Consider the following 16,049-nt stretch of genomic DNA (forward strand, 5'->3'; position numbering starts at 1 on the left):
GAGGGACTGATTACCTCATTCTCCTCCTCTCCTTACGCCTTCCTCTTTGTATTGGACTGATGAAGCCACTGTGTGGCGAAACGTTTCCTGAATAAAGATTTCAATTTGCTGCATAAGTGTCTCAATCTTCAATCTGTGATAGTTAACCATGCAACTATCATAGAGTAGGGTAGCAGCACATTGCGGATGTAAACGGGTTTATTCACATAAAACATAAATTAACTTTAAAACTGTAATTAGAACAACAAAGAACTAGAAAGCACTATCACAGCAACAACTAATATTAGCTCATTATGCACCTCGGTTCGAGCCCCTCGTCCACCTTTATATTTATTAAGTTACTTTTTGCAACTTAATTTGAGTTTAGATACCCTTTAAATTTATAAAGTAACTCATTAATTATTTCCGCAGTTTATATTCTGATAATTGCAAATGAATCAACTATTAAATGAGACAACTAAACACTATTAAGATTAAACGAAATCGGTGGTTAAAATGTTTAATGCAGCTCGACAACCACATCAAAATCTAATTTGTTTATTGTTTTATAAGAAGTTTGTGTCGAGGATCAGGTTATCGGTCAGCAACACTGGTCAGCAACACCCCTCAAGGAAGGTTTCTTGATGTTGGTGAGGGGCTCTTGATTTAGGGAATTGAATCTGTGCTCCAGTTCCCCGAATTAAGCCTGAATGCCTTCCACATCCCCTCCCCCCCAGGCGCTGTATAATCCTCCGTGTTTAGCGCTTCCCCTTTGATTATAATAATGGTCAGCAACACTGGTCATCAACACTGGTCAGCAACACTGGTCGTGTGAGTCAGTTCAGCCTTACGTGGGGATACCAACGAGCTAAGGTTCCACAGAACCCTCGTTGCTACACGTTCGGTCACTCGTTGACCGGCAATAAGAAGTCGGTTAACGCGACACTTTAGAGGGAAAATGGCTACAAACACTGAGGACACATTTACTGAAGATGTTTCGGTCTTAGTATCTTGATTACTTGACATTCACTTGTAAATGAAGAGATAGTGGTGCCAGGACCGAAACGTCTTCAATAAAAGAAGACTCGTTGAGGTTTCTTTTGTTATTGACGATTAACTGTACGTGAAGACAGGTTAATTTAAGTTAACCTGATTTATCCTGCACTGAAAAACAGAATTGTTGTAGTTGTTTAAATCAGGGGGAAAAAAAAACGAACTGTAATACGCGTGGAAACGCATGACCTATTTGGAGTTGAGGTCTGAGTGAACGTACTGCCGTGAAGACATCCCATTTCTGTCCAAACAGTTGACATGCCGCTGGTGAGTAATGTTAGAAAGAGGATTTAGTGGGATTTGAGAGAGAGGAACTTGGAGCTCAGGACAGTGACCCCCTCCCATCCTTGCTTCTCAATGAGGTGTTGGTGGGAGAGGGAGTGGGGGATGGGTGAAGAGTGTAGGAGAGGGAGTGGGGGAAGGAAGAAGTGTTGGGGGAGTGAAGGAGAAGGCTGTCTGGGTCATGATGATGTGGGTTGCAATTCTGGGTGTACCCGTAATGTGCTGCTATGAGACTTTATATGATAGTCACATTGTGGGAACACCCGCAATGTGCTCTTACACTTCTTTGTAATAGTTACTTTGCGGTTACAAACGCTAGAAATATTTAGCTGACATGTCACCACAGGACGAGTTGAATCTATCAGATAACCAAATGTATCAGACTAATCTGGGAGACTTCAGTAGGGCGAGCATTCCACTCCAGGATCAGCAGATACTGTAACTTCAAATGTTTTGTTCAAGCTTGACTTGAGATACACGCGGGGAGACTAGAATATTTTATTGTCTGTAGTAGTGTTAATGTGGTGTTCCCTATTCGATGACCCAATATGGGTTTCTGTAATCTTTTATCTTCCGCCCACATGACGAGTATGGGGTATCATTATATAAATGGTTTTGAAAACCAGTAAGTATATGAATGAGACAAGTGTCTGATCCACGAGTATGTGGTGCATTGTAATATCAAATTCACTACAGCTATTTGTAATTGTGGAGGTGTTCAGAGTGGTGAGGGTGATGGTGGTGGTGATGGTAATGGTGATGGTAATGGTGATGATAGTAATGTAAGAACGTCAAGTTACCACACAAAACACCCCATTAATTGATATCTTAATTACCAGCTCTCTCTAGTATCCTCTCAGTAAGTCAGATACAGCAACAAGTGTCCTCTCAGTAAGTCAGATACAGCAACAAGTGTCCTCTCAGTAAATCAGATACAGCAACAAGTGTTCTCTCAGTAAGTCAGATACAGTAACAAGTGTCCTCTCAGTAAATCAGATACAGCAACAAGTGTTCTCTCAATAAGTCAGATACAGTAACAAGTGTCCTCTCAGTAAATCAGATACAGCAACAAGTATCCTCTCAGTAAATCAGATACAGCAACAAGTGTCCTCTCAGTAAATCAGATACAGCAACAAGTATCCTCTCAGTAAATCAGATACAGCAACAAGTATCCTCTCAGTAAGTCAGATACAGCAACAAGTGTCCTCTCAGTAAGTCAGATACAGCAACAAGTGTCCTCTCAGTAAATCAGATACAGCAACAAGTATCCTCTCAGTAAATCAGATACAGCAACAAGTGTCCTCTCAGTAAATCAGATACAGCAACAAGTGTCCTCTCAGTAAATCAGATACAGCAACAAGTGTCCTCTCAGTAAATCAGATACAGCAACAAATATCCTCTCAGTAAATCAGATACAGCAACAAGTGTCCTCTCAGTAAATCAGATACAGCAACAAGTGTCCTCTCAGTAAATCAGATACAGCAACAAGTATCCTCTCAGTAAATCAGATACAGCAACAAGTGTCCTCTCAGTAAATCAGATACAGCAACAAGTGTCCTCTCAGTAAATCAGATACAGCAACAAGTATCCTCTCAGTAAGTCAGATACAGTAACATGTGTCCTCTCAGTAAGTCAGATACAGTAACATTTGTCCTCTCAGTAAATCAGATACAGCAACAAGTATCCTCTCAGTAAGTCAGATACAGTAACATGTGTCCTCTCAGTAAGTCAGATACAGTAACATGTGTCCTCTCAGTAAGTCAGATACAGCAACAAGTATCCTCTCAGTAAGTCAGATACAGTAACATGTGTCCTCTCAGTAAGTCAGATACAGCAACAAGTATCCTCTCAGTAAGTCAGATACAGTAACATGTATCCTCTCAGTAAGTCAGATACAGTAACATGTATCCTCTCAGTAAGTCAGATACAGTAACATGTGTCCTCTCAGTAAGTCAGATACAGTAACATGTGTCCTCTCAGTAAGTCAGATACAGTAACATGTGTCCTCTCAGTAAGTCAGATACAGTAACATGTGTCCTCTCAGTAAGTCAGATACAGTAACATGTATCCTCTCAGTAAGTCAGATACAGTAACATGTATCCTCTCAGTAAGTCAGATACAGTAACATGTGTCCTCTCAGTAAGTCAGATACAGTAACATGTGTCCTCTCAGTAAGTCAGATACAGTAACATGTATCCTCTCAGTAAGTCAGATACAGCAACAAGTATCCTCTCAGTAAGTCAGATACAGCAACAAGTATCCTCTCAGTAAGTCAGATACAGTAACATGTGTCCTCTCAGTAAGTCAGATACAGTAACATGTGTCCTCTCAGTAACCAACCCTAATAATCTATTTGCATTTTATATATTATTTAGGTACATTTATAAGATTCTAATTAAGGGTTTAGTGAATAATACGAACCAGATATTATAAAATACATATTATGAAATAGCTTACCTGGAGTATATCTGGAGAGGGTTTCGGGGGGCCAACGCCCCCCCGGTCTGAGACCAGGCTTCCTACCTAAAAAAATCTAAGAGGAGTCCAACCTTAATTAATATTTTTTGACATAATTAAAATACAATAATTTCTTGATTTTCAGACTGATTTAGGTAAATATGTTTAACTTGTTTGTCCCCCCAAAAAATAATTGTTTTTTAAAACAAATCCACAAATTCTGGGCAAAAAAAGTACATAAACATTTAATAAGTTTTAATAATATTTTACACATTTATATTTCGAAGCTTTATTTAATTAATTATATTTCCAAGCTTTATTTAATTAAAAAAAAATACCCAGTAAAATGCGTAGTTAAATTTAAATAGTGAAATGCATAGTTATATCTAGATAATGTAATTTTCACTTATCACTATCAGTTGAGAACTTTCATGATCCTTGTAAAAAAAAAAAAGAAATTATGTACTAACGTACATAATTATGTACGTTAGTGCATAACGTACTAACGTACATAACGTACTAACGTACATAATTTCTCTGGACAAAATCTTATGCTTAACAAGTGAGTGTCAGTCTTATATCAGCTAATTATTATTATCAAATCTGCCTCAAGAGAATGTCAGGGGAAACAATGTTAAACGTTAGTTATGGTGGTAGGTATGGTGATGGTAGGTATGGTGATGGTAGGTATGGTGATGGTAGGTATGGTGATGGTAGGCAGGGTAATAGTAGGTATGGTGATGGTGGTTATAATGGAAGGATTGGGTGTTTCATTGGTGGTGGTGCTGGTAGTAAAGATAACAGCAGTAGTGATGGTTGTAGCAGTGGTGATTGTGGTTGTAGTTGAGGTGGTGGTGGTAAAGATCTCTAAAAGACAGGTTTGTGAGGCAGCACCTTGACGCCAGATAACCACAAGTGGAACGACCTAACAGAGTGAACATGGCAGGTTGGAGGGAGGGAGGGAGGGAGGGAGGGAGGGAGGGAGAGAAGTACGACGGGAGGGATTGGAATGGGGAGGAGGAGGAAAAGGATGACCCTGAGCGTGATTATAAACATTGCTCACAATCTATCTTCTATAAACATTCCCCACTTGCTGTCTTCTATACAAATAACCACTGGTGTACACTACTCAGCCACGTGATGCTCTCTCAGGGAGGGGCAGTGTTGCCTACACACACACACACACACACACACACACACACACACACACACACACACACACACACACACACAGCTGAAGACTCAGATGAATCACATAGATGTTAGGAAGTATTTCTTCAGCCACAGAGTTGTAAGGAAGTGGAATAGTCTGGGAAGTGATGTAGTGGAGGCAGGATCCATACATAGCTTTAAGGAGAGGTATGATAAAGCTCATGGAGCAGGAAGAGTGGCACAGTAGCGACCAGTGAAGAGGCGGGGCCGGGAGCTGTGAGTCTACCCCTGTAACCACAATTAGGTGAGTTAGGTGAGTACACACACACACATGAGCGTGTTGTCCCATTAACTAAAAGTAATTGTGAACAATACTCTTCAAAACCTCAAGTTCGCACGAACAATAAACACCTTAGTTAAGCTGTTGTTTGCAAAATGTTGAGCTAAACCAGCGATTAGCGGACAAGAGGATCGAGCCTCCACCAGTATCTGCACTGAATGACCCCACATGGGTTTATTCACTCACACAAATAAACAAATAATGAGCGGAACCAGACCAAGTAACAAGGAGAGTACTGACAGTAAGGGAACTTTGGGAGAAGTTTGGTGTCAAGTGCATAGTCAACACTTTAGGTGCAAACTGGTAAAGGGCTCTTGATACAGGGATATGGAGCTAACACACACACACACACTCACACACACATTATGTATATATATAACACATGATAAGGTTTTTGGAGCCGTAGGAGAGAGTGAACCTAGTAGCGACAAGCGAAGATAAGGGGTCAGGAGCTGTGATTCGACCCCTGCAGCCACATATAGGTGAATACATTAGAAAATGGGTTGTATGAAATCTTTTATTCAGGTTCACGAGACTTTACTAGTTCCTCAGTCAGCACGATTTTCATAAATGAAATCTCGTTTGGTGCCAAGTACTGGTTACAGTATGACTTTCACTGTATACATTTGTAATATCCCACTGACCTCAGTCACTGCCACACTGACCTCAGTCACTGCCACACTGACCTCAGTCACTGCCACACTGGCCTCAGTCACTGCCACACTGTCCTCCCTCACTGCCACACTGCCCTCCCTCACTGCCACACTGACCTCGGTCATTATTACACTGACTCCTCTCATTCCTTCATTCAACACTATCACTTCTTCACTGACTCTCAGTATTCACAAACTGACCCCCATCATTGGTTTACTGACCCCCCTCATATTCCTTCACTGACCTCCATCACTGCTACACTGACTTCGGTCACTGCTCCGTTAACCCTCATCTTCCTTAACCTCAGATAGCAGCGGCAGTGTTCGCGTCGTTATCATCAGTCAGCATTGGTTTTATCACAGCGTATTCGTCCCTGACACTCCCGCAGCTCAGGAATGACACCTCTATCGACTTCGTGGACACCAGAGACTCAGGATGGATAGGTGAGTTCCTCTCCTATCTCTACTTTTATTGGCAGTAGATATTAAACTCCATTTCAGCCATGTAGCCAGAATGAGAGGTAAGACACTAGCTATTCCTTCTAGATAAACAGATAAATATGTCTATTTCGTTAAAATACATTAAAGCTACATTAAATGGCCTTTTCAACTGATGTGGTTACAGGTTCGTTACTGTTTTAGGGATATATATATATATATATATATATATATATATATATATATATATATATATATATATATATAAATATATATATATAAATATATATATATAATATATATATATATATATAATATATATATAATATATATATATATATATATATATATATATATATATATATATATATATATATATATATATTTACTTATTCCTACTTATTCTAACAATGACCCCCAGTGACAATAAGTCACTTTGACCATGGTACGGGTGGGGATTGAACTCGCGGTATATTAGTCGTAAAAGTCGTGTCATTACGATTTCTTGAATCGCTTAGTCTGATTTATTTTGGGTTATCCTAGGTAATTTAGGTTAGGTTAGGCGCCTAAATAAACTTAACGAAAGACCATTTTTTATGTAGAAGCAATCTTGGTATGGAGACTAGAGTGTTCGTCACTCTGCTTTTGAAAGGTGCTTTTTTTATACACTAATAAGTATCTTTTATGTTGGCACAGCCTCACTTCCGTCCATCTCGTCCATCGTGGGTTCGTTACTGGGCGGCATAGTTATGGACGCCTTGGGTCCCCGCATGACGCTGATGGTAACAGCGGTGCCGTGCCTCCTCTCCTGGTCTTTCATCGCCTTCGCCAACTCAGTTGCTCTCATATACGTCGGCCGCTTGATCACCGGCGTCTTCCTCGGCATCTTCTCTCCAGTGCCACAGGTGAGGCCAAGGAGGCCACCAGTGCCACAGGTGAGGCCAAGGAGGCCACCTGTACCACAGGTGAGGCCAAGGAGGCCACCAGTGCCACAGGTGAGGCCAAGGAGGCCACCTGTGCCACAGGTGAGACTACGATAGTCAATTCTATCACACGTAAAAAACTTCAATTTATTTTTTAAATAATGCTTCAGAATACGAGCTTTGGTGATTTAAAGGTGATTTTGATGTTTTAAGATGTTTACCACTAAGTAATGTTTTATAAATATTTACAGATGCCACTGAGTCTTTGTATATTACAGGTGTATGCCACGGAGATAGCGGAGCCTAGCATCCGGGGTATGATGGGAGCCTTCCCCGAGGCGGCTGTGGCTCTGGGCTCACTACTTTGTTATGCCTTTGGGTGAGTCCTAATACCCTACGAAGAAAGGTTAAGGGAAATCAGTCTGACGACACTGGAGGACAGGAGGGTCAGGGGAGACATGATAACGACGTACAAAATACTGTGTGGAATAGACAAGGTGGACAGATACAGGATGTTCCAGAGATGGGACACAGAAACAAAGGGTCACAATTGGAAGCTGAAGACTCAGATGAGTCAAAGTGATGTTAGGAAGTATTTCTTCAGCCACAGAGTTGTTAGGAAGTTGAATAGTCTGGCAAGCGATGTAGTGGAGGCAGGAACCATACATAGTTTTAAGACGAGGTATGATAAAGCTCATGGAGCAGGGAGAGGAAGGACCCAGTAGCGGTCAGTGAAGAGGCAGGGCCAGGAGCTGAGTCTCGACCCCTGCAACCACAATTAGGTGAGTACACACACGGAACCTCTGGCGTGGTACCAAGCAAAGACACAGGTGGCCCAGAGGATCTAGTACTCGACTTCTTGTCAAGCCAAACAGAGGCTTGAATTTTGGCACATGTATCTGCAGTCGAAAGGTATTTGTTGTGACTCGGGTTGGTAACTTCCAATTATTTTCTATTTCGTAGTTAAATTTTATATTTCAATGATCATTTAGTTAAAGTAGAACTAGACATTTTCGGGAAACTCAGAAAATAAGTATCGTCTATCTAGTTTTTACACAATTATAAAACAAAATGAACAAGAGAGTGTTAAATGGCTTCCACATTTTGACTTCTTTTTTTGGGTTCGTGGAGAATTAATGTTTTTCAGATAATTTTAACTAACATTAAAAAACTCCATACTAAAATAAATAATGACACAGGAAGAGTTAAATCCAGTAAGTTGGTCAAAACACTAGAACAACCTGAGTGTTGATTAGTTGTGTTACAGGTCACTGGAAAACATGGGGTAAAACTCAAAATAAAGTTCACACCGAGGTTATCTGCTGAGAAAAACAATCTACTTGTATATAGATTAAGGACTATCGTGTGTTATTTAGGTGTTTGAAGCGAGGATAATAAGGCAGAAAGTGAACATGTTGGAGTTGCATTAGGCAACTGTGAAGTTTAAATAGACACGTGAAGAGACGGAGCCAGGAGCTATGACTCTACCCCTGCAACCACATATAGATGAGTACATATACTCACCTTTCGGTTCCAGAACCGAAACGTGATGTTTGCCCCCGTGTGTTTTTTTAAACCACTTGTTGGTATAAATTATCAAGGTTTATACCGAACCTTGAAGCCGTGTATAAAAAACTACATTACTTCAGTCATAATATGAAGAAAAATGTTTTGGCAGATCCGTGTGTGACTTGAAAAAGCCCACTGTGTGGGTGAAACGTTGTCAATTATGGATCACATTATACTGCATTTGTGTTTATATTTCCAATATGAAGAAAACTTCGTTTTCATGTAAGGAAACATTTTGTAGTAATAAGCTTTCGAAAATGGAAAAGATGTTGATGGAGGTACTGAGAAGTGTCAGTGTGTGAGGCCTTGTGTTGCAGGTCAGTGGTGGACTGGCGGTGGCTGGCAGGGATCTCAGCACTGGTGCCCAGCTTACCTCTCTTCGTCTCCATGGTGATCTTGCCAGAGTCTCCACAGTGGCTCACTAAGAAGGCAAAACTCAACGAAGCCGAGAAATCACTCAGGTACAAAGCACTGAGTTTTCGGGATATTCTTTAAAATGCAATTCAAAGAGTAAATTTTATATGAAAAGATAAAAATGTGTTTTTACAAAACATTAGTTCAGATATATTAAGACCTGGTACCCTTGATAGGCCTTGTTTATGGGACTGAACCCTCGAGTAGGACTCCCTGGGCTGGGGTAATGGGGCACCTGGGCAGGAATCCCTGGGATTCCTGCCCAGGCATTGGGAATGGGGCTTTAGGATGGGCTTACGGGGTCATTCACCTTGTATAGGACCTCTGACCGGCCATATGACCCTTATATAAAACTATTTGGGACCGTTAACTGGACATGAGAAGAAGACTCTTTGAGAAGAAGCATAGAACTCAAGAATGGGGCTCAAGTAAAGATTTTCCTTAGGTGGAACTCTGGATCCTACTACAATTCCTTCACTGGGGACTGAATCCCTCACCATAATGCTTTAATGTGAGGCTTAAGACATCTTGTAGAAAGTGTGCCTTTACAAATTAATTTCGTTGATATATGAAAGAAGTTCCAAGGTGGTGAGTGAAGGGACTCGTTAGACGTGTTCATAGTCAGGTCATAACCGATCCCACCATGTCTCAGCTTATTTCACCATTTCTCATCCTATCCACTGAAACCTTGCATAGCTTTAAAAAATCGGTTGGACAAATATTTCAATTAGAAGGTTTGGATTTGAAAAGGACTTGCCTAGTATGGACCAGTAGGCTTGCTGCAGTGTTCCTCCATTTATATGTTCTCATGTTCCTCTTCAGGTTCTTCAGGAAGAAATCTCACAACGTGAAGGCGGAAGTGGACATTATCTACGAGAACATCACGGCCACTGATGGGGCCGAGATATCTATTTGGGAGCAGTGTAAGCTTTTCAGGTGAGAGCTGGAATCAACATAAACATTTTAGGTGAGAGTTATTAGTGGTGCATTTTGAAAGTGAAAAAACAAGTCGATAGGTACGGTAGAGAGCTGGTAACCATCAGCTGGTAACCATCAGTTGGTAACCATCAGCTGGTAACCATCAGCTGGTAACCATCAGCTGGTAACCATCAGCTGGTAACCATCAGTTGGTAACCAGTTGGTAACCACCAACTTCCTTCAACTGAATTTGAACCCAAGACGGCTAATGTAAATAAGCCACTCTCCTTGAGTTATCCTGGATCATTAACCCTTTTTGAATAATATTCCCAGTAAAATCGGCATCTCATTATCCTATCCTTTGGGTATATTCGAACCGAGGACTATCGAATATCCAGTCCGGCGAGACGGTCATTAGCCACCTTACTCTTGCATGTCTCATGTTGCTAACATGAAGACTCGCAGGCGATTGGTATTGAAGATGGTCTTGGCACCTCGTGGAGAATAGACAGAGTACGTCTCTCTATATATATGCCCTGAGAGTTTACTTTGATTCTTATTTTGGAGATTAAATTATTATTGACTAGTGGTGAACAAGTTAAATGCAGTTTTAATAACCCTCTTGAAGTCCATAAGCTTTGAGCTCCATTAACCAACCTTGCAGATCAAATGGATGTGCAAATCAAAATGCAGTTCGGCTGTAGTTCTCACATACGAGTGGAACATTATTATTGTTATTTTATAAAATATAATAATAATGTTCCACTCGTATGTGGGAGCCAAAGCCGAATTACAGTTTGATTTGCACATTTGTGTGAGCTGCATGGTTGGTCATCATTATTATTATTATTGGGTTTTAAACAAACGCTAAATTCGTGTGTGTTATTCAAAACTGGACGAGTGGTACTATATGGTATTGTGTGTGTGTGTGTGTGTGTGTGTGTGTGTGTACTCACCTATTTGTACTCACCTATTTGTGGTTGCAGGGGTCGAGTCATAGCTCCTGGCCCCGCCTCTTCACTGATTGCTACTAGGTCCTCTCTCTCCCTGCTACATGAGCTTTATCATACCTCGCCTTAAAACTATGTATGGTTCCCGCCTCCACTACTTCACTTTCTAGACTATTCCATGACTTGACTACTCTCTGAGTGTGTGTGTGTGTGTGTGTGTGTGTGTGTGTGTGTGTGTGTGTGTGTGCATGCATGTGTGTGTATATATATATATATATATATATATATATATATATATATATATATATATATATATATATATATATAATGTCGTGCCGAATAGGCAGAACTTGCGATCTTGGCTTAAATAGCAACGCTCATCTTGCCATATAGGACAAGTGAAAATTTGGGTATGCAACAATTTCGCCAAAATCATTCTGAACCTAACGAAAAAAATATGTTTCACTTTGTCTGTTTAGTATTAAATTATTGTAAACAAATCTAAAATATATTTAGTTGGGTTAGGCTGAAATAAATTGTTCTTGTTATAATATGGTTAGGTAAGTTCTTTAAGTTCCTTTTGGTGCAAAATTATAAGTTTTTACATCAACATTAATGAAAACAATATATCTTTAAATGTATAAGAGAAAATTTTATAAAGGACTTAATTTTAAATGAGTTCTTGCTAATTGACCAGTTTTACATATTCGGCACGACATATATATATATATATATATATATATATATATATATATATATATATATATATATATATATATATATATATATATATATATATATATATATATATATATATATATATATCTTCTTTCAACACACCGGCCGTATCCCACCGAGGCAGGGTGGCCCAAAAGGAAAAAACGAAAGCTTCTCCTTTTACATTTAGTAATATATACAGGAGAAGGGGTTACTAGCTCCTTGCTCCCGGCATTTTAGTTGCCTCTTACAACACGCATGGCTTACGGAGGAAGAACTCTGTTCCACTTCCCCATGGAGAGAACAGGAAATAAACAAGAACAAGAACTAGTAAGAAAATAGAAGAAAACCCAGAGGGGTGTGTACATATATATATGCTTGTACATGTATGTGTAGTGTGACCTAAGTGTAAGTAGAAGCAGCAAGACGTACCTGAAATCTTGCATGTTTATGCGACAGAAAAAAGGACACCAGCAATCCTACCATCATGTAAAAACAATTACAGGCTTTTGTTATACACTCACTTGGCAGGACGGTAGTACCTCCCTGGGCGGTTATATATATATATATATATATATATATATATATATATATATATATATATATATATATATATATATATATATATATATATATTATATATACATACATATATTAAAGCTTTTCTGTTTACCTGGAGTTTACCTGGAGAGAGTTTCGGGGGTCAACGCCCCCGCGGCCCGGTCTGTGACCAGGCCTCCTGGTGGATCAGCGCCTGATCAACCAGGCTGTTGCTGCTGGCTGCACGCAAACCAACGTACGAGCCACAGCCCGGCTGATCAGGAACTGACTTTAGGTGCTTGTCCAGTGCCAGCTTGAAGACTGCCAGGGATCTGTTGGTAATCCCCCTTATGTGTGCTGGGAGGCAGTTGAACAGTCTCGGGCCCCTGACACTTATTGTATGGTCTCTTAACGTGCTAGTGACACCCCTGCTTTTCATTGGGGGGATGGTGCATCGTCTGCCTGTGTGGTGTTGATAGGTGTTAATGATCACAACTGCTACACACTTTACTACTCATAGGGCTTTATTACTATTTTCCCCCCATATTATGCAGATATGAAGGCTTTATTGAAATTAATAAGCCAGGAGGATTAATAGCTACAGATAAGCCATGCGGTGTGGCTTATCTCCGTTGGGGTTCTTAGTTCCTCTCCCAGGTGGCAACTCATAACGGTCGACTGACGCCTAGTTATCTATTATAAACAAACAAGCAAGATAAGAAATCGAAGAAGAAAACATGTGAAGGTGAGACATGAGGAGTCATGAAGGAGGAAGACACCAATGGAAGACAAGGCCACCCTCACACTCGGTTCTGGCACTTGAGTGGACCCGACTTGGGGTAAATTATGTACCAAGTAACTTAATAGAGGCGTGACTATGCAGGAAGTTGTTGAGACTTGCCCCCAGCCTTCTTGGTCCCTCACACTCAGGTGCCTTCACTCTGGCTGCCTTTGCATGCTGGCACCAATTGACCAACTGCTTCCTCTGTATACAGGTCTCAAAGACGGCTGAAAGAGACTTTCTTGCTAGCTACTTACAGCTCATCCCAGTATCTTAACCATCATTCAGAGAGCTGATTTCAGGCCACTCAGAGAATTTTTCTTACGGCAAGACGCTCACAAGTCATATTGAAAATAAGGGACTTGTAGTTCAGCGGCAGAACGCTTGGCTCAACAGAGTGAAACCAGGTTCAATACCTAGGCAGGTGAGACTACTGGGCAGGTCTACTTCCACCTGCAGCCATTATTCACCTAGCAGTAAATATCCTACAATGAGAATGTCAGTCGGAATTTTCAGTGAAAAATGTGTGTATTAATACTGAAAGGGGAAATAAAATGCTAAAATGTGGAGAAGTATGGGAAACAGTAGAACGTTGTCCACTATTTCCCATAAGCCACAATGCATATCTTAAGTTATTGTGGGTTAACAGTCGATCCAAATCTTCCCTTTCCCCATCGAAGGCTATTTTACCATACTTCTAGGGTATTTAAGAACAGTTATTCCTCACTTCTCACCATAATTCTGATCGGCATCCCTCCCTTTGCAGGAAGCCTCAGAACTGGAAGCCAGTGTTGATCGTCTTCTTGGTGTTCATGTGTGGTCAGTTCAGTGGGTTTGCTGTGGTCACTGCCTACACTGTGGACATCTTCAACGAGGCCAACACAAATATTGACTCCAACACAGCTACTGTCATAGTAGGCCTCGTCAGGTGTGTGCTCTATGTATTTACCTATGTGTTTGCAGGAGTCGATTCTCACTGAATATATATAATATAATAATATACATATGTACAGTATATACCTCTGTACTTCTGTAGCACATCATGTGTGTACAACATTACCAGGTTCATATCAACACTGGTGAGTGCGGTGCTGCTGGACAGGTTGGGACGCAAGCCTCTCCTCATAGTCTCTTCGGTGGGTTCCTGTGTGGGCATGGTTTCCATAGGCGTCTTCTTCTACCTCAAGCAAGATGGATTCACTAACGTGAGTAGTGCCTAGGAAGGAAGTAGAAGGGGAAAAAGAAAAAATGAAGGAAGAATGTGTAGAAGGGATACAAAAGAAAGTGGCTGACTCTACAGACGTGACAATGACAACCTCATTTCCATAACAGTTGACATAGGATTGAGTGACATGTTATACAGAGCATTTTTGCCAGCATTAAAATTAACAGTTATTTAAGTAGGTTAATTTATTAGTCGTTTGGTTTGCAATATTTGAATTTTTATATAAGAAATTAGCTTATGATTTTAGGCATTTTGAGATATGTAACAATTTGGTTTAACACTAGTAATGATGAATACTGAAGTAGAGCGTGTATTTGTAAAGTCGAAATATATTAGTGAGTACATCAGTATGAACGCAAATATGATTTGCTTGATTCAAGAATGTTGATGGGATGAAGGGAGGGAAGGAGGTATGTAAGGTAGGATATATAAGGGCATAAAGAGAGAGAGAGAGAGAGATTAATATATTTTAAAGTAATATGATTCTTGGTAAAATATGATGTGCAATCACTTGTTAGTGCTAATAACATACTTATTAACTGTGTCATCTGCCAGAGTATTGGGTGGCTGCCTCTTGCCTCGCTGCTCATCTACGTCTTCTTCAACGAGCTTGGCTACGGTCCCATTCCTTGGCTCCTCTCAGGAGAGCTCATCCCTCTGGCGGTACGAACCATTGGCAATGGCGTTGCTGTCACCGCTTACTCCCTCTTCGCCTTCGTTATTGGCTTGACTTTCCCCCTCCTGATGGAGAACATCAGTACGTATATTGTCTTCTGGTTGTACGGCCTCTTCAGCCTCTCCGGCGTGGCGCTGGGTATCTTCCTGCCGGAGACGCGAGGTAGGACACTTGAAGAGATCGAGAAATTCTTCGCTCCAAAGACTTCGAGGTCAGAGGCACCGCTCATCAAAGACAACATTCCATAATGAATAATTTGCATAGTAACGTTATGCTTCTTTCGTCATATTGTCCTTCCAACGCAGAAGACCGTCGTTACTGTCATTATGTTGGAAGCTTGTTTGTTGTATATGCATTAAATTATCCGCCTAGTTATATATTTATATAGTTGTAAATTTTTACCTGACAGAATTTTCATTTTACACTGACTGAAGCACAGATCATCACTTCTTCGGAACCTTGATAGATGACTTTTTTTAAAGACCAGTTTACACAACTTGAGCCAAAGATTTGGAACTACCTTCCCTCTCCATGGATAGAATCTGATTACGTCTCACCCCAAGACAATGTGTGACCTGCTATATAACCAGAAGAATTGCTGGATCAGTTTTTTTTTCTTCTCATGAACACTTAAGATGACAGGGAGAGCTTAGAAATATCTATCTACATTCAGTATGCACTTTACTTTACCGCGTGTTGTCTGATACTTATTAGTTCTGTAATATTTCCTCTCATTTTTCGACTTGATAAATCAAGAGTCAGTAGCCTCCAAATCCACGCCTTCCCACATCACACTGCCTCACCTGCAAATATCACACTGCCTCACCTGCCCACATCACACCGCATCTTAATAACCACGATCCTCCATCTTACTGCTGTATATTTTTGTTCAGTTAAAAGAGCAATAAAAACGTTTTAATTTTTAAGTGCTACAACTGTTGAAAAAATGAATTAGTAAAGACGAAACTCCACGAACACAGCT

At 40.5% G+C, this 16,049-nt stretch overlaps 1 protein-coding gene across 1 annotated transcript; it reads left to right on the forward strand.

Moving 5' to 3' along the window:
* Window positions 1-6,227: 6,227 nt before the first annotated feature.
* LOC128696848 (facilitated trehalose transporter Tret1) lies at window positions 6,228-15,450 on the forward strand. Its single transcript, XM_070096187.1, has 8 exons — window positions 6,228-6,360; window positions 7,051-7,259; window positions 7,556-7,656; window positions 9,164-9,307; window positions 10,083-10,196; window positions 13,933-14,094; window positions 14,230-14,371; window positions 14,947-15,450. Exons 2-8 carry the CDS (start codon window positions 7,104-7,106, stop codon window positions 15,313-15,315), a joined length of 1,188 nt encoding a protein of 395 aa, XP_069952288.1. The 5' UTR covers window positions 6,228-6,360; window positions 7,051-7,103; the 3' UTR covers window positions 15,316-15,450.
* Window positions 15,451-16,049: the final 599 nt, after the last annotated feature.

Source organism: Cherax quadricarinatus, chromosome 52, assembly GCF_038502225.1.
Source record: "Cherax quadricarinatus isolate ZL_2023a chromosome 52, ASM3850222v1, whole genome shotgun sequence".
In the NCBI taxonomy this organism is placed as follows: Eukaryota; Metazoa; Arthropoda; class Malacostraca; order Decapoda; family Parastacidae; genus Cherax; species Cherax quadricarinatus.